General features: G+C 43.4%; 1 protein-coding gene across 11 annotated transcripts in view; it reads right to left on the reverse strand.

The window, feature by feature from the left end:
- Positions 1 to 9,127: 9,127 nt before the first annotated feature.
- Positions 9,128 to 26,417, reverse strand: part of ZNF827 (zinc finger protein 827) — a 163,537-nt gene continuing 146,247 nt past the window's right edge. For 3 of the 11 annotated variants that reach the window (XM_044767171.2, XM_070504846.1, XM_070504844.1), the window contains exons 10-15: positions 24,509 to 24,680; positions 23,227 to 23,393; positions 15,108 to 15,299; positions 14,539 to 14,716; positions 12,818 to 12,884; positions 9,128 to 11,032 (exon numbers count right to left, since the gene is read on the reverse strand). In XM_044767171.2, coding sequence (XP_044623106.1) covers positions 12,860 to 12,884; positions 14,539 to 14,716; positions 15,108 to 15,299; positions 23,227 to 23,393; positions 24,509 to 24,680 — 734 coding nt within the window. In that variant the 3' untranslated portion in view covers positions 9,128 to 11,032; positions 12,818 to 12,859. Of the gene's footprint in view, positions 11,033 to 12,502; positions 12,772 to 12,817; positions 12,885 to 14,525; positions 14,717 to 15,107; positions 15,300 to 23,226; positions 23,394 to 24,508; positions 24,681 to 26,417 lie in introns of those variants that run through there. The other 8 variants (XM_044767168.2, XM_070504842.1, XM_070504841.1 and 5 more) reach the window with 5 other exon arrangements.

A 26,417-nucleotide genomic window follows, 5' to 3' on the forward strand; every position in this document is an offset into this window, starting at 1 on the left:
ATGTTGTGCTTATCTGCAACTTCTATGATTGTTTCTTCTCAGTCTCCCATCTTGCCTCCTCCTCTTTCTCCATTAAAGTTGGCATCTCCCAAGGTTCTGTCTTTGGTGTTGATGCCACCATGATGTTATCGCCCTCTCTGCTGGCTCTAAACATTGTCTTTGTGTCTACAAGTCTGATCAAGAAATTTCCTCTGAGCTCTGGAATGAATTTTTCAGTCTTTTCTACACAAGAATGTCCTATTCAGACAGGAAACTATTGTGAGGCACCTGGCAAGAATGCAAAGGGCCTGCACCAGGATGTTAAGAGTGGAAAGACAGAACAGATTCATAAAATATTTAGCAGATAAAATAAACAGGACTCTGATGGATTAACTGTCCAAAGATAGGGAGGAAGAGAAAAGGAGGAAGAGAGACAGAAGGAGGCAAAATTGACCCCAAGGTTTATAGTTTGGGTCACCTGGAGGATGGGTGTGCCCTTATGGGGCTAAAGAATACATGGTTAAGGGGCATATGTGAGGGAGAAGATGATGGCTTTGGTTTAGGATCTTTTTTGTCTTTCAAGTCTTCCTTTTGTAGCACTGCTAGAATTCTCTTCGTGAAACACAGGTCACATCATGCCATTCTCCTCCTCAAAATTTTTTCTTAGCTCTTATTAAGTATGGAGTAGTTTAGATGTTCAGTCTCCTTAACAAGGGACTCGAAGCCCTACACAAGCTGGCTTTGTTTGGTTTCATTATCTTCTAGCACAACAGAACCCATGAGGCAGTTTTTCACCTTCTTGCTTTTTCTCAAGCTGTTCTCTCAATCTGGAATGCCCTCCCCACTTTTTCTGCCTATGAAAATCCTACTTCTCCTTTAGATTGTAGTTTGCGTACTACATCTCCCGTAAAGCCTCCTCTCCTCCTGGTTGGAATTGGTAGCTCTTTATTCAATATTTCCGCACTAATTTATGTGTATTTTTGTAGTATTATAATGCATTTGCTCAAACGTATATTTCTTCAATTGGATGGTAAACCCCTTAAAGCTAGGAAATGTATCTTATTTATCTCTATTTCTTATAAGTTGCTAGCACATGACTTTCCACATATTTGTTGCTCATTAAATAATAAATGAAAAGCAGAGAGAAACTGGTCAAGGTTGGAGTGGAAGGAGAGTCTGTGGCGGCAAAAGTGATTGGCAGGATAGGCTTCCACTTGCTTTAGAATATGGCCATCTGGGATGGAAACTTTGGGTTGTAAAGCACAGGTGCAGAGAATAATAATGAGAGAGGCAATGGATTATGGGTAACGTGAGGGGCTCATATTTAAAGACAGGATCCTGTGACACAAAATCATGCATGTTCACAATTTAGCCTTACTCGGAGGCAGACAAGCCAAATTGTAAAGTCCTTCACCAGCAGGAAATTATTATTCTGCCCACTTAAAAAGATACACGGCCCTTTTGTGTAACCATGACTCCTGCATATTTAGCTCTTGCTGCTTCTGTGTCTATTGTCTGATGCCATAAAGAGATGGGACCTTGACTGATAGTGTGGTGGTAACCCATTGCAATGCCCATTTATTTAATTGTGGAAATGATGGGCAAGGAGATATTCTGATTAATGAGATTTCTTTGACCCTTAATTATTCTTTTCATATGTTACTCTTTCATCAATCTGTATTTATTTTCAGCAGTACAAAGGAAGCATGAAAAATATTATCTTTTAGTATTGTGAATCCCAGAATAATAAAATTCGTGGTTTTCCTTCTGGATGCTCTCACACAAATACATATCTATTATGTTTCTATTTACGTTATATATGTACTCTATGCATTCTTTATAAATATGTTGTATGTATCTATGTATCTACCCATAGTCCATGCTTAGCCCAGTCTTCCATTAGTAAAAGGACTGCTCTTGTGGGTTAGAGATGGAAATAAATAGAGATAACCAATATCCTGAATATTTCAATGTTCAATCAGCTGTTTTCCATGAGGACAGATACCTCCCTGTCCAGCCCTAGGTTCCTGAGGGAGATATATGTACAAAGAAAATTCCGGGCAAATGTAACCTCTTATTCCTACCTGAGGTCTGGCTGCTGACCCCTTGTTGGACTCCCGTTCATGGTAAATTGGGACCTATGAGAGCCACTAGGATGCCTTTTGCATGGGCGTGAGGCTGGCCTCAGAAATCTGGGGGATGGCTCCTCTCCCCTGGCCTCATTTGGGCTCTCATGTGGCTTTCCCAGGTCAAGGAGACTCTCTGAGGTTGGAGGCAGCCCATGTCCCTGACAAGAGACTTCCTTTTAATGGAGTCCTAGAAGAGCTCAATTCCATTAGAGAAATCAAAAAGCAAACCCCAAAGAAAGGAAGACTCTAAAGAGACTCCGCTAGATAAATGAGAGAGCCTTTACCTACTTCTCCTGTGCCACCTCTTCCATTCCTTGGCATCATGACCCAGCACCCTCCAACTCCCACTGGGGGAAAGGAGAAGAGCTTCGAGCTAATCCAAAGGTTGGATGAGTAGCCAACATTGGTTTAGAGGCTTAAGTGATGGCAACATTCATGCCAAATATGATAATTTTATTGGATACCTATTGTTCCCCATCTCATAAACTCACCTTCTTACTCAAGCCTTTGCTGTAGCAACTAGCTATGATCAGGTGTAATTGACAGAGCCTCACCTCAGCTTCACCAAGCGTCTCTTACTTTCTGCACCATTGGCTTCTTTGCCTTGGCTGACGGTGGGAACCTACTCAGCCACTCTAAATTACCGGCAAACCTGTAAGTGCAAGGGAGTTAACACTCTCTGGGGCTACTCCAGCCCCTTCTGTCTCCCATCCCTTTGACTGTCCATTCTGAGATACACATACACAGCTCCTCATGACGGTTCCCAGAGGGCTTGCATTCCAGGTGTTCACAGCAATGACTAGCTCGCCAGTGCACCTTGGGATTGGCTTCCCCCTCTTTCTAGTTCCCCACTTTTGTTTCTGGAATTGCTTTCCTGAATAAATCTCAGGGGTCTGCTTTTTAGGGATACCCAGAAAATAGATAGATGGAGGGGGATTGGGAGGCTACAAATACTGATCAAACCCATTGCATGGAGAATGTTCGAACAGACATTCTATTTGAAGTGGGACATAAGGGGACAGGCAGCTTGGTGGTCCTTTATAATACGCACTGAAAAGTCTGTGGACCACTAATTAGGAATTCAGTTAAAAGAAAAATAAGAGAACACCGAAGTCAAGTGATGGCATCTTGTATCTAGAAATCTTTAAGATCTGAAAGACACTCGCTGTTCTGGGATGGTTTGGGTGGAGCCCTACATTCAGGCTGGGGGATGGTTAAACTTTCCCTAGTCCCAGCCCAGTGTATACTCTCTTGACTTTACTTGTCTAATGATAGAGACAGATCAGTTATTCCCCTGTGTCTCTGTGAACACGTGGAGCCTTTCCATCCAATGGAAGTGCCTGGGAGTTTTCATGATGTGCTCAGAGTTCTCGGGCTAAGAGTCTTCTTAAACAAGTGGCAGAATAAAAATATTTACTATATTCTTTCATTATACTAAAACTAAAATGTCTTTCATTACCTGTTAAAATAAACCATTTGCTCTTCTACAGAAAACATTTGAAACATGATCAACAGAGAGCTCAGGGGTCACAATTGCACTAGTTACCTGGAGGAGGTTGAAAGGTGTTGGGTGGTGGGAAAAGGAGGGGGTGGAGTTAGAGAGAGGCAATGGGTGGGGCAAAACCTTTGCATCCCCATCTGGCTACCCCCTAACTAATCTAACCAGATCAAGTTCCCTTGGTTTGGTAAAATATGTTTAGGCTACCCTCAAGATAACTGCAGGCAATCCAAGCATGATGATTTAGTGTTTAATCAGAAGAGAAAATTTTAGACCTCCCAAACTCTGAAGTTAGCAGAAAAACATTTTTAGCCATTTTTTCCCCCTTAAATCTGTTGTGGCTTGAAAGCTTGAGGTGCCATTTTTGCTATAACTGCCTTGCAAGGATTCTGCTTGGCAACCACTTTTGCTTTAAAAGGTTGACATTTGGCTGGCCCAGTGGCGCAGCGGTTAAGTTCACACGTTGCGCTTCGGTGGCCCAGGGTTCGCCGGTTCGGATCCTGGGTGCGGACATGGCACTGCTTGGCAAGCCATGCTGTGGTAGGTGTCCCACATATAAAGTAGAGGAAGAGGGGCATGGTTATGAGCTCAGGGCCAGTCTTCCTCAGCAAAAAGAGGAGGATTGGCAGCAGATGTTAGCTCAGGGCTAATCTTCCTCAAAATAAATAAATAAATAAAAATAAAAGGTTGACATTTGCTTGTTTAGAAAGAGTCATAGAATCATAGCATGTTATATGTTATTCATTAGGGTAGGAAGGGGTCTTAGAGATCATTGGGTTCAACCTCTCTTTTTATAAGGTGCTTCTGAGCCTGGCTTCAAACTCAGGTGATCTGACACCACCGTAATGTCCCTCATGGTTGAAAAACATTATCTGTAATCCAGATATTCTCACTCAATAGGGGAGGAAGCCACCTGTAGGGACTGGCATTGGGGAAAATAATTTTCAAGTGTGAATTAAGGTAGATTCTCTGCTCTAGGTCTAAAATTCTGTTGAAAACTAAGAACTAACTAATACTTAACTCTATCAAAAAGGAATTCCAAGGGGAAATAGCAATTGATTTTTCTTTTCCCCTTGCAGCTCCTACCAATGTGAGCAGGATTTACACTTTCCTGTTTCACAGATCCACTTATCAGGAAAGAATTGTGAATGGGGATCTCCTGCTTCATAAAGAAGAAATCTTGACTGAGAAGTAAGACCGTTCAGACCCTGGACAGAGGAAGAATGGGCCCCTCCATCCCCAGAGTCATTTAATGTCCTCTCATTTCATTTACCCCTGGGCCTTGCTTTGTGGGCATTTGCTTGCTTAGTTTATTGTAGTTATTTGCAAAATAAACTTTAATTTGTGTGGGACTCTTCTGTTTTGAGAGAGTGGTGTAGTAAGAATGTTGGCTGGCTCTCTTGAATGTTTGTGGTTGATGGCTCCCTAGAATGGAGTCTGAATCACCAAGGCTATCCTTGCATCCTTGATTTTGCTCACAGGTTCTAGGGTGCATTGGGAAGGATTCTGGTTTTACATTCTCTGTCTTCTGGAACCATTGCAGATAAAATCATTCAGCTGCTATCCCCTTCCGTCCCTCCCTACCATTTTAGGTGCACCGAGCTCTTCTTGGCTCTCCTTCTTCCCCAAGGGCTGAAAGCGCTGAGATGACTCGATTTCTGTGTTTTGGCAGCTGATGAGGTGTGCCTTCCCCTTCAAATTGTTCACAAGCGCTTCATGACCTTTGGCAGGCAAGAGTTCTGATATGATGCTTCTGACTGTCGGTAAGGATAGGCATGTGCTCGTCAAGCCTTGCTATGTCTCCTTGTTCCCCTGTGACCAGTGCTGAAGCTCTGTTAAATGGTCAGGGACAGTTTTTGGTGGTCACTAAATGGGGTCAGTCAGCTGTAGACACATTACAGAAAACATGGCCTGAGTCTTAACATGAAATGTCTTTACTTAACACAACAATAGGAAAAGTATGTGTGATCTTGGACTAAATTCAAACAGGGCCATAGTACTGGCTTGGAGATGCCAGGTGTGCATGTAGCGCTCTCCAGGGAAGCGACGATGGACGAGGATGTGGTCTGTCCCGTCATGGATGGCTCTGATGCCAGGCATTCCTCAGTCACTGGAAGCCCATTAACAGGGGAAACGATGATCACACTGGTGAATATTTTCTTCATGTTTCTAGCTTTTCTCAACCACAGGGAAAATGTGAGGTACATGTGGAATTGAAGGGGAATAAAGTATGTATACAAAATGAGAAGATACTGTTGCTTGTAGTGCTAACAAAAAGCAAAGAAGTTTGACTTATTTTAGTATTTTCAATAAATATCAGCCACCCCCAAACTAAACTGGAATATGAATCAAGTGAGAGAACTTGATTCATTCACCTAAAAAATAGCTATTGGATGAAAAAAGGAGGAAAATTGTGTCTGATTAGTGACTTGTCATTTTTGAAGTGGCTTCTCCTACATTATCTCATTTTGTAAAAAGTAAATTTGATCTTTTTGAATGTTAGAGTCAAGTGGTTCATAGTTTCTTGTAATAAGCAAGGGATATTATAAGCATGCAAGTTGTGAACCAGGCAAAAAATTCTCTTTTGTTGCTTTATATATTTTACCCATCATCACAGATCCATGGGGAATGTTTATAACTTTAAAATAGATTTAAAAAAATTTTTGTTTGAACTTTCAGTGTGCTTTTCATCTCTTTTTTTTTTTTGGCCTCAGTCTGTTTCTCTGGTATCTTCCTTTGAGTGGTGAGGTATTGCTTGCATTTGGATAGATTATTATCTAGTTTGCAAAATATACCACTTCCCCCCTCATTAAAATCTCATAGGGCCCAGCCCCGTGGCCCAGTGGTTAAGTTCACACCTTCTGCTTCGGCAGCCCGGGGTTTGCCATTTCAGATCCTGGGTGTGGACCTACACACCGCTCATCAAGCCATGCTGTGGCGGTATTCCACGCAGAGGAGCTAGAATGACCTACAACTAGGATATACAACTATGTACTGCGGCTTTAGGGGGGAAAAAAGAGGAAGATTGGCAAGAGATGTTTAGCTCAGGGCAACTCTTCCTCAAAAAAAAAAAAAAAAAACACCTCACACTTGCCAAATTTCATTAAGATAAATGAAATTATTCATCTGCTTTTTTCCCTCTTTGGTATAGGGTTAATAAAATGGTCTTAAGGAGGAGAAGGTAAGGCTGCTGAACATTTTTAAATGTCACTATGTAATTTCAGGAAGGAGCCAGCCTGCAACTGTACTGAATGATGGATACGCTCTCAACCTTGATGTCTATGAATGACTTATGTAATAACAGTTTGCATTATAACCATGGCTCTTCAAACCTCGAATGTGCAAGAGTTCTAACTAGTAGTGGACATTTCCTAAACTTATTTAAAATACACTGAAAAGTAAAAATCAGAACAAAGCAAGACAAACAAAACTTTGAAACTAACAAGTAGTCAAGGATGGCAACCAAGAAAGAAAAAGAAACAAGAGTATAGCCAACCTTTTTTTTTTTAATTAGAGTATATTATACTTCCAAACTGGATACACTAGAAATTGGCAATGCAACATAAGATGCAAAGGAATATACCAGTTACTGTCAAAATGACCCTGTACAGCCTTGTAATGCAAAAAGCTTTATACAATACAAATTTTCAGTAATGTACACAAACCTTGACAGTATGATCATCTGAACATAACATGAGGAGTTAAAAAAACGATAGAAGAAAGTGCTGAGAACTCTAACTGCATTACTATATGGAAAAATAAGCTAGCTTTCATTGAAGAATGCATAGTGAAAACAGAACTGAAGTTAGTTGGCAGGTGAATTTCTCAAAGACGTTAGTGTTTTCCACGGAAAGGATATCTATGGAACACATCCTTCCCTGGGTGTCAAACTGCAGACCAAATGCAGGGATACATATTATCTCGGTGGAGTCTGAAAAATGCTGTAGATTTTTTCTTTATTAATAACAATAATAATAATATAAAAAGTCAAACAAACTCCAAACACACCTTTTCTCACTCAGAAAACTTTTATAATTTACCAGAAAGATTGATGATTCTTTCCAAAGTGCTAAAAAAGTTGCCCAATTACATTAAGCATAACTAAGTCATTCAAATACAAGTTCAGTGGCAAGCAGTGAAATGCACGGCATTTGAGCAGTAAACATCTCCTTCTGACACCCCTCTAGATCTCGAAAGTTTCAACCTAGGACCTCATATTGCACAAGTGGCATGCTGTAAAATCTGTAGTCCTAATTGTCAGGGCCACCCTTTCAGGTTTTTAACCTGCTGGTGCTTACGTGTGATTGCCCTTTTCTGCCAGCCTCTGTGGGATCACTGTGGCCCTCTTTCTTGTCATCACTGAACTTGTAATTTTGAAAGCACACTATTAGCCAAGTGGCACATTCTCCATTATATGGGGGATAAAGACATGACTTTAAAAAAAAACCAACCCACCCATAAGCCCAGTATTCTTGGAGTGTATTGTCCATAACTGTCTATAGTGTCTTTTACTGAGACATTGACGTGGCGAGGTTGAATGACTTTTCAAACATGGCCAAGAACAAATGTCTCTGCTGGAGAATGACCGAGGGCGCAGGAGCTTCCCGCCCTAGCTGGCTGGCTCAGCGTCCCTGCTCCCGGGGACATCCCCTTAGTGTAAACAGGTTTGCCAGGGCTGGCTGACTGGCGAGGGGAAGTACAGCACACCTGCTGGGTCTGAGGGAAGGAAGGTGGGTACGCAGGCGGGGCGGGGGGACCATGGTGTGGACAGACGGTACAGGCTTCTGGCTTCCTGTAGAACTGTACCAACTTTGAGGGAGCTTTCAGTGAAGCAAACTGACTAGAGGAAGAAAATTAGCGATGCTTTTATTTCCCCTGGTGAAACAGATGAAAAAAGAAATCCCAACTCTAGGGTAACACATGATGGAAAACGGCAACGCAGTCAGAAAGCATCGTTCCTCCTGTACACGAGTTCTTCAATAGATAAATAATATATAAACTTTTATATTCCAAACTTCCCATTATTATACAAAGCACATTTCTTCCTGCTCTTTCAGTCTGTTTCATACTGGAAATTCTGTCGTCTTAAAAATACAAGCAATGAACATATTCCGCCAAAGATTGTTTTCCTTTTCTTGTTTTTAAATCACCCATCACTTTTTAAAGATGAGCAGAGGGCTTTGCAACCAATCTACATCTGCTTCTTGCTGCAATAAAGTGCTGCACGTAAGTTGCCATTTTAATGACCACAAAATAAGAGCTTTAAATAAGTATAAAGTTAGCCTCCTAGCAGGTTATATCTACCAGGCGTTAACAAAATGGAATACAGAATTATTAATAACATGGAGAATACCGCTATAGCCAGACGACCTGCAGACACAATGGAAACTTCTCAGGGGCATAAACTGAACCGTAGGACTAAACAGCACCTTTTTGTTGGGTCGTTATATGTCAAAGAGGTTGTGACGAAATTTTCAAACACACAGTCTACTCATTCCATATAAAAGGTACATTTTCTTCCTTTTCTTCTTTTTTTTTTTTGCAGATGAGAAAAAAAAAACTAGTGCAAGACCAAAGCACTGTGCAAAACTGCCGTTTCTTTTTTTTTTTAGTCTGAGCATTTATACCCAGAATTTATCCAAACCCCTTGTAATCTCCTTGGCTGGATTTATCAACCATAAAATTTTTCACTCATACAATTTTTTTCCTGCAAACAAATGGTAACCACTGAATTAATACATCATATATATATATATAATCTGCCCTTAAAAAAATGATGCACTGTGTGTGTACCATACACACTGTATACGTATGGACACACACAAAAACACACTTCAGTTTTGTGATGTTAGTTGCAGTGCTGCCAGATATTTCTTCCAGGTGGGTCTCTTGATTCCTCGTATCCTCAACCAGAAAAGCTCGAGCACAAGGTCTCCAGCACTCTGTCGGAAATCTCAAGCAGCACTGTGGATGTCTACCATTCCTTCATCGACCGAGCACCAGGCCCTACCACTCTGTAGCCACAAAATAGAGAGGGAAAGGTGATGAAGGAGCTCAGGGAGAGACTGTAGCGGATGAACAACCCAGGAGGGAAAAGAATGGTCATCGCTGTTAAAGAAGCCAGTACAAAGAATGTGCAAGAGAAACATCATGGCACACGACACACGGCTTTCTCTTTCAGAATCCACAAACGCCCACACACCCCACTCACCCAACAGAAAACAAAAATGCACCAGTATATAAGCTTACAAGTGCTGATTGCTATTAAGGACACTCTCTTGAGGGTTTAACAAGACAGAATTCCTTTCAGATAGAAGCACGGAGAAGGGCTGAGAGTGGGAGTGGGTGGCTGGGGCGCATGCCTCGAAGGTAGAGTAGGCAGTAGGTCACCTCTCTGAAGATTGGATAAAGCAGCTTTCAGGTCAATGCAATAGGTATACACACAGAGCCAATTCTCTATTCCTTACTAAAGATATACAGTACACGTGGTTCAGACCCATGGAGGCCTGTAGGTTTTGCAGCAACATACACCTGCTGGGGTTGTGTTTAAGTTTTGTGGGTTTTTTGTTTTTGTCTCTTTGTTTTTGGTACAGAACATGGCTGCCGTCAGACAGTCTCTGCTCTTTCTCTTAGTCCCAGGTAGGCGAGGAAGGAGTGTTTGGGGGACGGGATGCTGGGAGGCGCAGTCTGAGGTCGGGGAGGGTGGAATGTGAGATCCAAGTGGTTCTTGGGGTATAACATTGTCAAGGGAATGAGATGGGCAAAATCCGAGTTCCGGTACTTGTCAAAGCGCAAAGGGGAGCCGTTGAAGGCCAAAGCCTTGAGTGCCAGGTTGGGCTCTGAGCCACTGCCGTGGGCGGCAGACAGGGCCACGGTCTGCAGAGCCTGGGAGGCAGACATGACCGACAGGGGAGACAAGAGATTCCGGGAGCTCCCGACGACAAGGAGCGGGGCCCCGGGGCCGGCTGTTTCCTTGGGGGCTGGACACAGGCCCTTCTTGTCCTCCTCGGGGCAGTCCCCACTCTGGTGCTTCTTGATGTGGCGGCTGAAGACAAAAGGGTGGGTGGTCTTGAACAGGCACTCTTCGCAGCTGAAGGTCTGGCGTGGCGCGTGCTTCAGCTTCTTGTGCAGGTTGAGATTGTCCTTGCGCTTGCAGCTGTAGCTGCACTGGTCACAGTGGAAGGGCCGCTCCCCGGTGTGCACACGCACGTGCTCGATGAGCTTGTTGGCCGTCTTGGACAGGTAGCCGCACTGGTCGCACTTGTAGTGGTTGCCAAGGCGATGCTCCCGGGTGTGCGTCTCCAGCTCCAGCTGGTTGGCCTTCACTGTCTGGCAGATCCGGCACTTGTACTCCATCTTGTAGTGGGTCTTGAGGTGGCACTCCATGGCAGCGGGGCGGTTGGTGGAATAAATGCAGAATGGGCACCTGCCGGGGGAAGCAATGAAAGGGAGGTTCAGCCAGACAGGTTCTGCTGTGGCCCTTCTTGTACCCGCCTCACCTGCCTTCTTCCCTCACGCCACCCTCCAAACTCTGAGGCCTGGCTTGCCCCTGCCCAGCCCAGCCCTGCTGCCTCTCAGGGGTTGAGATGGCCCTCTTTGGCTCTCTCTGCTTATAGAGCCGTCCCCACGAAGGAGGAGCTCTGACGAGGTCTACTCAGCCTACTCTGGGTCTCCTGGCTGGAACAGTGAACACCAGCTCTCAGGAAGGGGAGCAGAGAAAGTGTGAGGAATAAATAAGCTGTCGCTCCCCTCCAGCCTCCCCGCCCATCCCCTTGAAACCCTCCCCACTCCCAATCGGACATAGCAGAGGGCTAAACCTCATGACCTCCCCTCTAGATGGGAGCAACACAAAGAATCGACTTTTCATGCACCACACCAAGCACACGCAGAAAGGCTAAGAGTTTTAAAGAACAGCTTATAGGGGAGAGCTACCTCCAGCAAACAGAAAGTCGTAGGGGTCAGAATCGTGCTTATTAAAGGGTTGTTAGGATGAGAAGGCCTGTGTGTGTCTCTGTGTGTGTATATACATAGAGATGTACTCGTTAAACCTGTGTCCTACAGCACTGGCTCTCCATCAGGGAAGGAAGATGAGGACCAGCACGGGGGCATGGGAGGAGGAGGCCCACCCACCAGCTCATCTGCAAATGAGGGATAAGGAGGGAGGGAGACAACTGCTATCTGGAGCTTAAAGACATTAGTAATACATTATTACATCATGGAAATAATAATAATCCAACTGGATCATAAATTCTCAGCGGGCAGGACCGTATCTGACATTTCTTCTGCATTCTCTACAGTGCTTGGGAGAGGACTCAGCACATGGCAGGCACTGCTTCATTACTGGATTGGTCTCTACATGTGATTGAGGCAGATTCTGGTCCCAGCTCCGTCACCTGATCGAGCTCTAGCTGGAAATGCCCTGGGACAAAGCCTGGGCCTCTCTGTGCCTCGGTTTCTCCATCCTACGCAGGGAGGCTACGCTCCCCTCCCCCAAGCCTCCTGGCTGTCCAGAGGGGCCAGAAGGAGCAGTAAGGGCATGTTTACAAATTCTGCTGAGCTTCTCTTTTGGAAGCTGCCAGGCTCGAGTCGGTGGCTGATAGGATAGCTGTAGCGTGTTTGCTCTCTTTACAAAAAGGATGCGGATGCAAAAGTGGCTGCCTCAGCTCTGGCTGGGCCCCTGCAGCGCAGCGGGGCCCAGGAGTGAGGTGTCCTCTGAGGGTTTGGAGAGGTGTTCAGCAGAGCCCAACACGACCGAGTGCACCGTGCACTGCTCCTCAGCGCCAAGCTCGCCGTTAGCCTTGGAACCTCAGCTCACAGAAGAGTGCACACGAGAGAAATATGAAGCCCATTCCCAGGTCAGGTGCACACACAACCCCTACGCCAAGCTGGGCCTTACCTAGAGGAGTCTGAAACTCACCACTGTCCTGAGCTACGGCAAAAGAAAAATAATAGTATAATCTTATTTGATCTGCATTATGAACAGGATATAGAGTACAAGCAGTTCCATCACAGAAAAGCAATTGAGACATCGGCAGTCTGTTTCACTTTAAGGACATTTCTGTGACCCACGGCTCAAGCTTTCTTTCGCTGCTCAGGCAAAGTGCTATGGGTTTTCCGTGCTCCCATTATTTATCGTCAAGACACCCTCTCAGGCAAATTAATTCTCTGATACGGCAAAGGGAAAACAAAACAAAACAAAACAAAGACTCACTGTATAGCCAGAAGGCATTATCAATTTTTTCAAAGTATTCTTCTACTTGGTCATCCTAGAACATAAACTATTACACAGGGGACCGTTAGCACCGCACGGGAAGTGTCTGTACCGACAAAAGCATCAGTGTTCACTGGGCGTTCTCCCCAATGGCTCGGAGGCTCGGGACTCCTTAGGTCCCCGAGGAAAGACTAACTGGCAAAGCCACAAGTGGCCACGCCGAAGACTTCATGGGTGTGACTGGGCTACTGGGAAGGTGATGAGCGCTAGTCCAACCACAGAAATACATGGTTTTCTTTTTTTTGTTTGTTTTAAATAAGAGTACATAAATATTTAGAAAGGGACAGTGGGAACAAACCAAATCAAGTTCCCAAATAAGCTCTTACTGGGTATTTCCCATTTACTGGTGGTCTTGAATTAGCACCTCCCCCCTCCATCCCTGTAAGCCCCTCCTCCCCCTCCCACCTAAGCGCCCCAAGAGTAAAACAAAATGGAATTCCACAGTAGGTCCTGCTCCCCAACTCCTCTGTTTGAGCAAGTTTTTGAGGAGGGTCCCCCTGACCAGGCAGGAGCCTGGGAGAGTTAACCGTGCATGGGCCACAACACTCGACTCCCAGGGTCCTTCTGGGTCTCTCCATCCCTTGCCCATTCAGAAGAGTCATGCCACCTCTCTGGCAAGTTGTGAGTTTCAAAGATAAAAATGTTTAAAAACAAAAAATTTTTTCTCGTATTTAAGTAAAATGTAATTTTTCATTCTTTTAATTACATGACCATTTCAGCTAACCATGAATAATTCTGTCTTGAAAATAATGTGTCCTTCTGTGCCCTGCGACATACGCTTCGTTCTCTTTACTGGCCCATAAGTGCCTTGTGAACAGGGACTCTGATTTCAGAATCACAGGGAAGATTAAATTCCGGCAGTGCTAGGACATAAATTTCCTGAGGGTGGAAATTATGTTTTATTCCTTGTTTGCCCTTTAGCACCTCTTATCAAGCCAGACACACAGTGCCTTTGATAATAACTGATGGGTCTCACTTCAGACCAGAGGGCTTCTTGCAAATGCTGGTTAATGATGATGCTTGTTGTCTAGGTCTTTGGGGATCTGTGAACAACATGTGACTGGAAATGTCAGATCTCAGGACGGCTAAACCAGGGAGATCCCAATTCCAGTTCCAGAGAAGGCATCAGGCATGTTTACAGAAGACACAAGGCAGGTGATCTTTGCATGAAAAACGTTGCGTCCTGCCTGTTCATACTGGCAAGGATTGAATATTTGGGGGTGGTTTGCGGATGGGGTGCTTCTTTAAAAGATATATGGCAAATCAGCTAAAAAATAGAGACAGTGAAGTGCAGTGACAGTGTAATGTTTACACGTGGGGACACTAACGCCCCAGTCCATTGAAATCAAGTCTGAACAAAACTCCAGCAGTGGAGGATGAGTCCACCCTTGCACACCGAGCTGCTCCAACATGTCTTCTTGCTTGCCGGGAATCCCGGGATATTTGTGAAATGGATTCTTTTGCTGACATCTGCTGCCCTCCTCGGGGACAGGTCTAATTCATATCCAGCTAAAAGTAGCAGAGGTGCCTGATCAACGCCCCCCATGCCGAGCTCCCTCTCTCCATGTACCCCAAAACCTTCAGGGGAGGGGATGGGGTAGGGATGGGGAAAGGGAGTTTAATAACAACACAGTAAAAGGTTCTGTACTTGCTTTCCTTACTTGAGCCCACCGGTGGGGACAGTGTGGCATTTCTTATGCTCCAGCAGCTGTTCGGGGGTCTTCATGAACTTGTGGCACACGTCACACTCAAACATCCGGGTGATGAGGTGTATCTGCAGATGGCGCTCAAACATGTTCTTCGTCTTGCAGACAAAGTTGCAAAAAACGCATTCGAACCCTGAAAGGACCGAAGCTGGATGTACAGGCGCATGGGGCAGAGGAACAGGAGGGCAGGAGTAGGGTGGAGATGCCCCCGCTTCCCCTCTCCTCCCCAGCTATACCCTGTCGGGCACTGTGCCCTGCATCTCCATGCTAAAAGGAGTTAAACGTACAGCTTCCAAATCAATGTCACCCTCCCCATCCTTCCACCCCATATCTGGATGCAAATAAAGCCCAAAGGAGATGCAAATTTGAGGTGATACAAGTTATAGTGTTCCCGAGCCTAATATGCATTTTCCAACATCACCCCTCTCAAGGGCTTATTCTCAAGACTGGGTCACCCCCTAGACTTGGGTGGGTCACCCTCTAGACTGGGGCAGGTTGAGCAGGCCAACCCATCTCCTCCTTACCTTTTTCTGGCTTTTCCTCACTAGTCAGTGAGGGTTGGCTCCCAGGCACGACAGAGATGACCAGCAGGTTGTTCCCGCTCTTGTTTTTCTGGGAGCTGTCTGAATCGTCTTTGCTGTTGGCTGAATCACTCAGAGCTGAGAGGGAGGACGAAGAGGGGCTGTTTGATTCACTTGGGGTCTTTCTGTCTTCCCCTGAAAATTAAAAAAAAAAAAAACCCAGATCTGTTATTTAGGATATGAAAACCCTCGAATAATAACAGTTAGTGGCGGGGAGTTTGGTCTCACGGCTACATCATCATTTAGAAAGCACAAGCTCCCCCAGTACACCTAAGGGATCTCAGATCCCAGTCACCTACGGTGATGACACTTGTGGTACTTGGGGTCAAGAGCTCATAGTCCTTCATTTGGTAAGTGTTGACTGGGGTCTTACGATAATTAAAATAAAATGGCAACAATAGCTAAGATGTCCTGGATGTGCTACCAAGTTCCAGGAACTGTGTCATGCTTTAAATGCAGTATCTCATTTTTATCCTCTCCAAAATCTGATGATACATGACTATTACCACCCCATTTTACAGATGAGGGAAGGGAGGCACAGTTGGGTTAACCTGGCCTAGGTCACATGGCCAGCAAGTGGTGGAGCAGAGATTTCAGTTGGTCTGACTCTAGCATCCATGCTCTTCATTACTGCACACTGGACTCTCTCTCAAAACCAGAAGTAAGCAAGTCAACAGGTCATTAAAATCTAGTGTCAGGAGACTTCTGCTTCCATTCAGGATGGAGTCTCAGAGACTAGATTTACCATCACTACTGAAACAACTAAAAAAACCAGACAAAACTTGTCAAACAATAGTTTCCAACACTGGACATTAGGCAATGAAGAAGAGTGATTCCTGAGAGACAGGAAAAAAAAGAGGTGGGCTCTATGATTCCCTCACTTCCTGCCTGGAGAGACCTTCCAGGCTGCAGCGCAGGGAGAGGCAACAGAGGTGGAGCCTGACACACCTGCTGAGGTGAGGAGACAAAGCTGAGAGTACGGGGAGACCAACATGGCTAGACTTTGCAGGACAGAGCACCAGAGAGGAGAGAGCAGCACAGAGGAAGAACTCAGAGACCTGCGGAGGGTCTCCCATGAATATTCAGCAGAGTATGGGTCATAGCAAGTATGTGAGGAGAATACCCAAGGTTGGAGGGGAAAAAGTCATCTGAAAGGCTTAGAGAACAGTGCCTGTTTCTACCAGCCAGATGGAAAGACTTGTAATTCCCAGGGGACTGGGCAGAACAGAGGAAGATCTCTTAGTAATGGGTAATAAATAGCCCTAGATGAAGCACTGCTCCAGACCTGCCTGACAAGACATAAAAACAAAGCCCAAAAGGATCAAAGGTTCTAAGTAATTAACTGGTCAAGAATATTTATAAGAATATAAAATATCCAGCACCCAAGAAGTTAAATCACAACGTCTGACATCCAAACAAAGATTATCAAACATGCCAAGAAATGAGAAAACAAACCCAAATCGAGGAGAATAATCAACTAATCAAAACTGACCCAGAACTGACAAAGTTGTTAGAATGTGCAGACACGAAAGTAAGAGCAGTTATTGTAACTGTATTGCATATGTTCAGAAAGTTAAGTAGAGGTATGAAAGATATAAAAAAGACCCAAATCAAATTTCTAGAGATGAAAAATTACAATGTCTGAGATGAAAAGTACACTGGATGGGATAACCAGCAATTTATATATGGCAGAAAAGATGAGTGAACTTGAAGACAACAGCATAGAAATGATCTGAAATGAAACAGAAAAAAGAATTACAAAAATAAAAAAAGCACCAGTGAACTGTGGGATGCCTTCAGGTAGCTTAATTAAGTTTAATTGGAGTTCCTAACAGAGTGGGAGGGCAGAAAAAATATTTGAAAAGGACAAATATTTTCCAAATTTGAGGAAAATCATAACCCACAGATCCAAGGAGCATAATGAATACCAAGCATAAGAAAGATGAAGAAATCTAGACAAAAGGACATCATAATCAAATTGCTCAAAATTAGTGATAAAGAAAAAATCCTAAAAACAGCCAGAGTAAAAGGGATACATTATGTGCAGAGGAACAAAAAATAAGGATGACAGCAGATTTTTTACTGGAAACAATGCAAGTGAGAAAGAAGTAGTGGATTAACATCTTTAAAGTCCTGAAGGAAATAATTGTCAACCAGAAATTTTATACCTAGTGAAAATACATTTCAAAAACAAAGGCAAGAAAAAAAGAAAGACTCATATTACAAGAGATGTTAAAAAAGTTTTTTTCAGGGAGAAGGAAAATGACACCAAACGTAAAAATGGATCTACACAAAACAACGAAGACTACTGGAAATGACAACTACATGGGTAAACGTTTGAGTTTTTCTTATTATTTAAAATCTCTTTGAAAGATAATAAAAGTATTTTGTTAAAAAAATCAATGAATTGTAGGGTTTATAACATATATAAGTAAATGTATGACAACAATAACTTAAAGGCTGGGAGAGGAGAAATGCAAGTATGCTATCGTGAGGTTCTCACACTACATATGAAGTGGTATGATATTACTTGAAGGTATACTGTAATAAATTAAAGATGTACATTATAAAACCCAGATAACTGGAGAGCTACACAATTTTCATGGTTCAGGAGATTCAATATTGTTAAGATGTCAATTCTCCCCAAACCAATTCAATGCAACCCCATAGTTTTATGTTAGGGTAGAAAATATAAGGAGACTGTGCTTCAGTTCCCTTCAAATCAGTCAACTAAGTAATCTAGTGATTGTAAACTCTAGAAACAAACTGCTTTTATTAAAAGATTACAAAATAAATCATGTATTATATATACACATAAAAAGTCTGGAAATAAACAAAGCTACAATGGTGGTTACACGTAGTGCATGAAATTATCAGCATTATTTTTTTCTTTTATTGCATTTTCAGAATTTTCTAGAGTGACCATAAATTACTTGTCCAATTAAAAAAAGTTTTTTAAAAAGAGGAAGGAAAAAATATTGACCCGCTTACAATGTTTTCGAGTCCTGTTCCTGTCAGCACTGCATTATGCTCAGTGCAAACAACTCTGACTTCAGTTCACAACTTTTAAAATCTTGTTCCTAGCAGAACTGAACTCAGTTCCTGGACAGACACAATGTGACCTCACTCACGGACCCTTGAGGAGGAAGGGAATATGCCTTTAAAATACAGGTGCTCCCTTGGTACAAGGAAGCCTGAAAGTCAGCACCATTATTGCCAATCTCTTGTCTAAATATATAACCCGTTTAGTCACATTTTGTAGATGAACAGAAGATTTTCAGTGGGAGCCCTGAGTCCCTGATATTTATTCACCAAATCCATCCTCTAAGACAGTCTTAACAACCAGAATACAGCAAGTGATTATTTTAAATTAGCTTATAGAATTAAAACATATAATTTTAGTTGCCATCTTTAAGAATAGCTTCAAGTACCCTTGGGCTTAAGGCACTGGGGAGAGCTACCTAAATTAATAAATATATAAATATCCAGGTGCCCCAGCAGCCACTCTGGGATACAGCACAGGGAAATGGCCCTGCCCGCTCCCTTTGTAATCTCTTGCCCAAACAGCCTGCTCTCCTCTCGGCCCACATCCCCTTCTGCTCTGTCTGCAGGCAGCGAGCCAGGGCGCCCTCGTCAACTCAGTCCAAGGCTCACTGGGGTTCCAGGGCTTGTTCACCTTCAGCATCACAAAGATTCTTGGTGAAGGACACCTGTGCACAGGTAATGCACCCTCATAAATTGGGACAGCCAGCGGGAGAGAATGTCAAAAAACCTGAATATTTCACAATTTAAAATGACAGCAATTGAGAAATTGAAACCATAAAAAATGACCAGTTGTCTTGTTGCCTCAATACAAACACCATGACATTTTTGGTGGACTTTTCTATTTTTTAAAAGTAAGCATCTTTCTTTTAAAGTTGTTGCCATAATTGCAAGGTGGTTAACAATAAGGACTTCAGATCCACAACACCTGTTTGAATGCCACCTGTACCACTTAGTAGCTGTATGACCTAGGACAAGGCATTTGCTTTTATGCCTCAATTATTTCGTCTAAAAAATGGGGATAATGTCAGCTCCTGCCTCATATGTTTGTTGTGAGGATTAAATGGGTTTTTATATGTAAAGCACTAAGAACAATGCCTGGCTCATGGGAAGCATTACAGAAGAATAGATTATCATTATATTATAAAATATAACATATAATATTTATAAAGTATAATAATAATAACTAACACTTTGTATTTTCCCATGTGGTTTTATATACCTGACACACAAATGGCTCCTAAAAAATTTATGGAGATCATTAGGAATTAATAAAGGACAGTATTATATCCATGGAGTGGACCTGTCCTACTCTACTTAAATATTTCCTTAAAATTAAATTTTAAGTTAAGATTAATATTCCACTGGCTGATTTTTTTTCCCTACAGATAAATCCCCAGAAGTGGGATCACTGGGTCACAGGGCATTCCATTTTCAAGCCTCTTGGTCTATGCCATCTAATTAGTTTTCAAAAGTTCTTCCATTTTGCAGGGCCGTGGCCATGAGAGCATCAGTGTGATCCCACAGCCGTGGGTAACACTATAATCAGGCTCCTGACTTCACAGGTGAACCAGAAGCTGCTCTTGAGTTTTAATTTGACTGTCAGTAAGCTTGAACATTTTTCCTTATGTGAAGTGATTAGCTTTTATTTCTCTTATTGTGAATTGACTGTTCACATCCTTTGTAAAATTCTCCAGAGACCTAAGGTGTTTCTTACCAGTTTCTATGAATTTTCTATGTAGTAGATATATTAGCCTTTTGTCATTTTCACAAACATTTTTGAGACTGTGGTGTTTTGTGTTTGTTTTCCTTCCTTTCTTTTGCAAATAGAAAAAAATGTGTGTCAGGTCTCTATTCTTTTCCTTTGTGATTTCTTGTGTCACTTAAGCTTTTGCAAGTCCTCACTTTTTAAGTTTGATAAATATCCTCCTTTCTTTAAGCCTGTCTAGGGCTGATTTAACAGGGATTGTGTAAGTCATCTGGCACTGATTTTGGTGTCAGAGTGAGGGGAAGTATTGAATGGTTGTATTTTCCAAAGAGCTATTCAAATTCCTCAATGCCACGATTGCAACATTTAAAAACTGCAGCAAAACGTGCATTGAGAAAGTCACGAGTACCGGAGGGAACGTTTTTCCCTTGCTGATGTTCTCTGCAGCCAGGGAGTGGGAGAAGGAGGGTGAGGAGGGGTCACAGAAGAAACCCCTAAACAGAGGACATTTCCTCAGATACCCACCCAGCACCCCATCATAATCGTGCCTGGGGTAAGAGGAGTCAGTAAGGAGGCAGGACAAAGCACGTGGATTCTGTGAGAGACTAAACAAAAATTGGGTCTGTCTGTGAAAGCTCGTCCTGGAGATCACAACTTCACTTTGCTAACAAGAAAGCGCTGCAGATTCCCTAGGGTACTGAAATAAAATGTGCCCATTCCTACGATGGGTAAATAAATTAGAGAACAAGGCTCAAAGAATTAGAGAATCTTAAAGTCTGTTGGGCATGTCCTGAGAATTTAAAAATACAGGGAATGGATGGAGGCCCAGAGAAGTTCAATGAGTTCCTATGTTCGCAGTGCTATTTACAGCAACGCGAGATCTAGAACCAGGACTTAGAATTCAAAGTGTGCTTTCCTCCATCCCAAGTAACTTCTTCCACATCAATTATATACATAAGTCAGTGGACTCTAATGTTCAAACAAGGGCCATGTTGGAGTAATTGTCTTACTTAGCACACACAAATGAGCGTAGATGTGCTTGCACACGTATGTTCATTCACGGGATGAACGTTCACATCTCACCTACGCTGTGCAGGCTCTGGTCTACGAGCTGGAGATACAGCAGTGACTTAGAAAAGCTCTCTATTCTCAGGAATGTATAGTGTTATATGTATTATATAACATATATATTGCTTTATATCATAACTTTGCAATTATACAGTTTATTAATTTACAGATTTAGATGGACATATTTTGGGTCAAATTCAAACACTTCAAAACAGCAACTAAATACATGAAATCCTCACTCTGAGACCAACAGCTTATAATATGGGGCAGCAAACTATAGCCCTTGGACCAAATCTAGCCTCCTTTGTTTTTGTCAATAAAGTTTTATTGGAACACTGTCACACTCATTCATTTGCATATCATTTATGGCTGCTTTCCAATTCCAACAGCAGAGCTGAATAGTAGTGACAGAAACTATATGGCCTGAAAGCCCAAAATATTTACTATACGGCCTTTAAAAAAAAAAACCCAAAAACTCTTGCTAGCGTCCGTGGCTAAAAACCTATAAAATAGGTTATAACCTTATTCCCTAATAGCAGTAGCGTTAAAGGCTTCTACTGTATTAAAAAGAAACCTCTTTAATGCATTTCACTCTTGGCTCTCTATGCCAACAAACGAGAACATTCTTCCCAGCTAGACGAGGAGCCCCATCACCTCACAGGGAACAAGATCTTCGCTGTGTTCCCTGTGGCAATTAGGAGGTGAGTGTGTTTGCATAGGTTACTTGTGAACGGGAAGTTTCCACTGATGACAATTAAGTGATTCTAAGTCCAACTTCTTTCCAGCCATTATGGTTTCTATGGTTTCCTTGAGGTGTGGGGGTCGGAGGGGGCTGTGGAGCAGGGAGGTTGGAGGAAGATTCTCAGCTGAATTTAAACATACTTTGGAGTAGAGTTTAAAGAACGAGAGTGTAACGGAAAAGAGAAAAAAATAAAAAAAGAGTATCTGAAAAGCCAGTGGAAATGGAAGAAAGGCTGGCCTCTCCCTCCATTAGCCACTCCAGAAAGGCTGAATTTAATTTGTCTCCGACGTGGGTTTCCCAGCTCACCTGCTGCCCACGGTGCTAATGTGGTTACGGTCAGACAGCCGACTGTAAAAATGGCACCTTCTCACTCAGCATAACGGCTCTCTGCAGACCTCCAAGTCATAGCTGCTCAACTTACTGACAAAAACAAGCTTTTATTGCTGTTGGCACCACAGAGCCAAAGTGGCTAGGAAAGCACAGAGAGATCCTTCTCAGCTGCACACGTCATCTGCACAACTGTCAGGGAAATTCCCCTTCCTGAATCCTTCAAGTGCCAACGATGCCAGGGGCTGACTCGACACCCAGGGCTGGCGGTCAGCAACATCAGCTTGTAATTTGCAAGCACCGCACAACCAGGGGGAGCTCCTCCTCATTCTCGCTTAGTCACTCCACGCTGGTGTCATTTGTAACCATCACTTGTGAGAGGATAATTGCACGATGAAGTCAAAATGTTAACATCATTAAATGGAAAAAGTGAACCAGAATGGCAAGAGCCTTAAACGAAAGGCGAGCACCGGCAAAGTCTTGGCCGTGGTCTAGAGAGTGATCGGCCTGTTTCAGGAGAATCTGGTTTTCTTTGTCCCTGAACAGACCTGCCATGTGTCATTATGGACAGTGTCACAGCTGCAGTTTCACGGGAGAGGAGCAGAGCCTGCAGAACTAGGTGCACAGTGCCCTGGGACAATGAAACAGAGAGGTTCAAACCTCTGCCAAGTGTTGCTTGGGGATGTCAGAACAGCAAGGAGACAGACAGCAGGCCCTAGAATGAGTTTCTGGAGTCACATCCTAGTTGTTGACTTTGGACAGAATACCTCACCTCTGTTAAGCCTCAGTTTCTCCACCTATATAGTGTGCTTACAAGAGTATCGACCTCAGAGGGTCGTGATGAGGCTTAAGTGGGATCTAGTCGGGGGGCATCTAAGAGCTTGATGACTGCTACCTGTGACGATGACAACCAGGACAAGGAGCAAGCACACAGCTTAGCCCTCTCAATGGCATCTGAACTTGAGACTTCAGATCAGTGAGGCACAAGCTGTGCCAGGCAATGGCATTATGGCTACAGGGACATGTCGCTCTGCTACCCCAGGAAAGTCCTTCCTTCTGAGGAAGGAAACATCAGTGTTGCATGGCGACGAGGGTGCTTCTGCCAGGTGGGCACACACACTGGGATGGCCAGGGATGGAGGAGAGGAGGGTGAGAAGGACCGCCAGGGATGTCACCTGTGTGCTTGGTGCCAATGTGAGCCTTTATCTCCGCTTCCTCCATGGTGACGAAGTCGCAGGCAGTGCAGCAGATCGAAAACATCCACTGCTCCTTGTCCACGTGGAGCGACATGTGGCTGACAAACTGGACATTGAGCTCGGTCTCAAATCCACACACGTGACAGCTATATGAGAGGATGAAAGAAGAGAGGGAGAGAGAAGAGTGATACTTCTAAATATACATATAACTGGCATATTTCTATGCCCAGAAAACTGGACTTTTACGTATGTTTTCTTCCCACCAAAAGGTTTTACATTAGAAAATTCTTCTGCTTTCTGGGATGTCTCTGAAGTGGTCACTGTGCCAAACGGATTACGTGCCAACATAATGTAACAAAATCCCATATATGCTATAATGATGCTAAATAATCGTAAAGCTAATTTAAAATTACAGATTCCAGATGCTGCGCATCACCTAACTGATTCCTCTGGGAAAAGAGGTGTGTTGCAGCCTTGCCAAGATATTAGTGGTGCTGGTACATGGATAAACTTGGAGCGCCCCACATACCCAGGAGCCTCTCGCTGGCTCTGGAAACCTTCCATGTAGGAATGAAAACACATAGAGGTCATCAGATGGCACTCCAAACAGGAGCAAGCCATCTCTGTGACAATTCCTGATAGAAGCCACCCATCCATGGAGACATTTCATGCAAAAGCAAGCTTCCACCAATCTGTGTGGCCTAGCTCTTGGTCGAGATTGGAGATTGGTCAGTGAAGACTGAAATTTGGGATTTTATAGCAACCAAATCAAATATTGATTCACTGTAGAATATGGAAGAGAAACGTAAAATTCCAGGTACTAAAGGACAACACAACCAAGGGAAAATATGCACTGCTTTCCGGGTTATTTCCTCAGGGTTCTCAGATTTATTTTTTCCTAGTCTTTTCTTCCTTAGGACAATCTCAGGAAGCAGTGAGGTGCTCAGTTACAAAGGTGGGAGTGTCCCGGCGGCACAGACATAAAAGCTAATAATCCCCAGAGCCCTGCCACTCTCTGGAGCTCCACCCCAGAGAGCCACCTCCAAGACCACTCCCCTTTCAATTAATTCTACCAGGGCCACTCAAGCCAGGAGCGGAGTCAGTACCACTGCAGGGTTCAATCTAAGCTAAGTGAAGACTAAAAGGAAGCTCAGCACTACTACTGAAAAGAGGCACCTGTCACGTTTGCGCCAGCAGACGGGCAGGGAGTGTTCAAGCAAGTTTGGGAAGGCCAGACTAGTGGGTTCCATTCGCAGCTCACCTGTAGTAATAAGGGTGCTTCTTCCCGTCACTGCCTTCAGAGGTGACGGCGCTGACGATGTCCTCAGTGTCCGTGCTCACCAGCTTCACTGAATGGACGGTCAGGTGCTGGTTCAGGTTTGCACGGCACTTAGCAGCATAGGGGCACAAGTGGCATTTGTATTTTCTTTCCTCTGAGGGAGAAGGAACAGGGAAAAACCCCAACGGCTCTCAAAAATGAAGTCTCAACACCTTGCAAGAGATCAGTTACAGGCATCAAGGAAAGGAGGGTTCAAACATCATTTCAAATGGGGACAAAGGGAACGCCTTGGAATTGCAAATATCTAAAAGTCTATGCAGCAGGTCACTCCTGTATTAATACCTTCAAAGATAAAAGAAAATCCCAGGGCAACGGGACCATCTGCTTTTTCCTGGACACCTCAGGCCCCTCTTCCTGATAAGGGGAGCCCAATACAAGCTAAAAGAATATTGTGTGCAAGTGGCAAGTGTGTGTGGGTGTGTGCGCGCATCCTCCATGTGTCGGTGGAGGGTGGGTGCTTGGCTGGGGGTAGAGGGGAGTTGACAAACAGCATTTATAGGACTGGTGTGTAAGAAAAGCCCAATCAGTTTCCCTAAGCTCCAGGCCTGGGTCAGCCCAGAAATAAAAAACTAATAAAATTAAAGGGAAAAAAAAATGACTTCTGTGAAATAATTTAATTGGAACTTTTCATTTTACATACACAAAAAATTTCAATTAATTTCTTAATGAAAACCCTCTCATAAAACTGACAATGTTTCAGACTGTTTCCAGAGTGGCATTCTGAATTCATTTGATTAATCAAGCAAATTAAAGTAGAAAGAGCAGGCTTTGCTTTCGTGATACAGACAAAGGCAACAACCCATAGCAGTAAGAAAGAACAACTTCATTTTCTATCCTTAACTCTTACTCGGTAATATTGCGCTTGTCTTAAAGAAAATATCTGTCTTATCTACTTCACAGAAAGAACACGGAAAAAGCTTTTCTACAACAAAATGTGAGACCATCATATGGTGGTCCCCTACAGCTGAGGTGCTGGTGGCCCTGGCCAGCAGCGCTGAGGGAACATCCTACAGTGTAGATAAAATAAAGTCCTTTGTTTAGAATTTTTGCATTTGTATTAGTAAGCAAGGTTGTTAAGTTTTGGTATTAAAGTGAAGTGTTGAGCTTTCTATCTTTTTCTATCATTTGGAAAGGTTTAATAATACCACAACTTTCTAGTGTCAAAAGGTTAAGAACCCACGCAGGGAAGTTTCTGGACCTGACGTCTTTATTAACGGTATCTCCTTCATCATCTTTCCAAATTCCCCTTTGGTAGCTGATTGACTTAAGGTTTTTCCCTCCTTCTTGGGTCAGTTTTGGAAATTTTGCTGACATTATCTAGGTCATCTAAGTTGCTAGCTTTTTTTTTTGGCTATGAAGCTGCCCTTATTTTCCAATAATTCTTTAATAGCATCTGTATTAATGATTTAGGCTTCTTTTTCATTCCTAATTTTGAATATTTTTGCTTCTTTTTCCTTGCTTAACCAGGCTTACAGGGACTTATCTATTTTACGGTTTTCTTCCTCAATTTTGTTGCTCTTTTACTAATTCTTTAAGAAGAGTGCTAAGTTCACTTTTCTCTGTCTTCTCTTCTAATTAAAACATTTTTGGGGCTGGCCTGGTGGCATAGTGGTTAAGTTCACGTGCTCTGTTTTGGTGGCCTGGGGTTTGAAGGTTTGGATCCTGGCTGTGGACATGGCACTGCTCATCAAGCCATGCTGAGGCAGCGTCCCACATAGAAGAACTAGAAGGACCTACAAGTAGGATATACACCTGTGTACTGAAACTGGGGAGAAAAATTGAAAAAAAAAAAAGAGGAAGATTGGCAACAGATGTTAGCTCAGGGTCAATC

This window comes from Equus asinus, chromosome 3 (genome assembly GCF_041296235.1).
Source record: "Equus asinus isolate D_3611 breed Donkey chromosome 3, EquAss-T2T_v2, whole genome shotgun sequence".
NCBI classification, from domain to species: domain Eukaryota; kingdom Metazoa; phylum Chordata; class Mammalia; order Perissodactyla; family Equidae; genus Equus; species Equus asinus.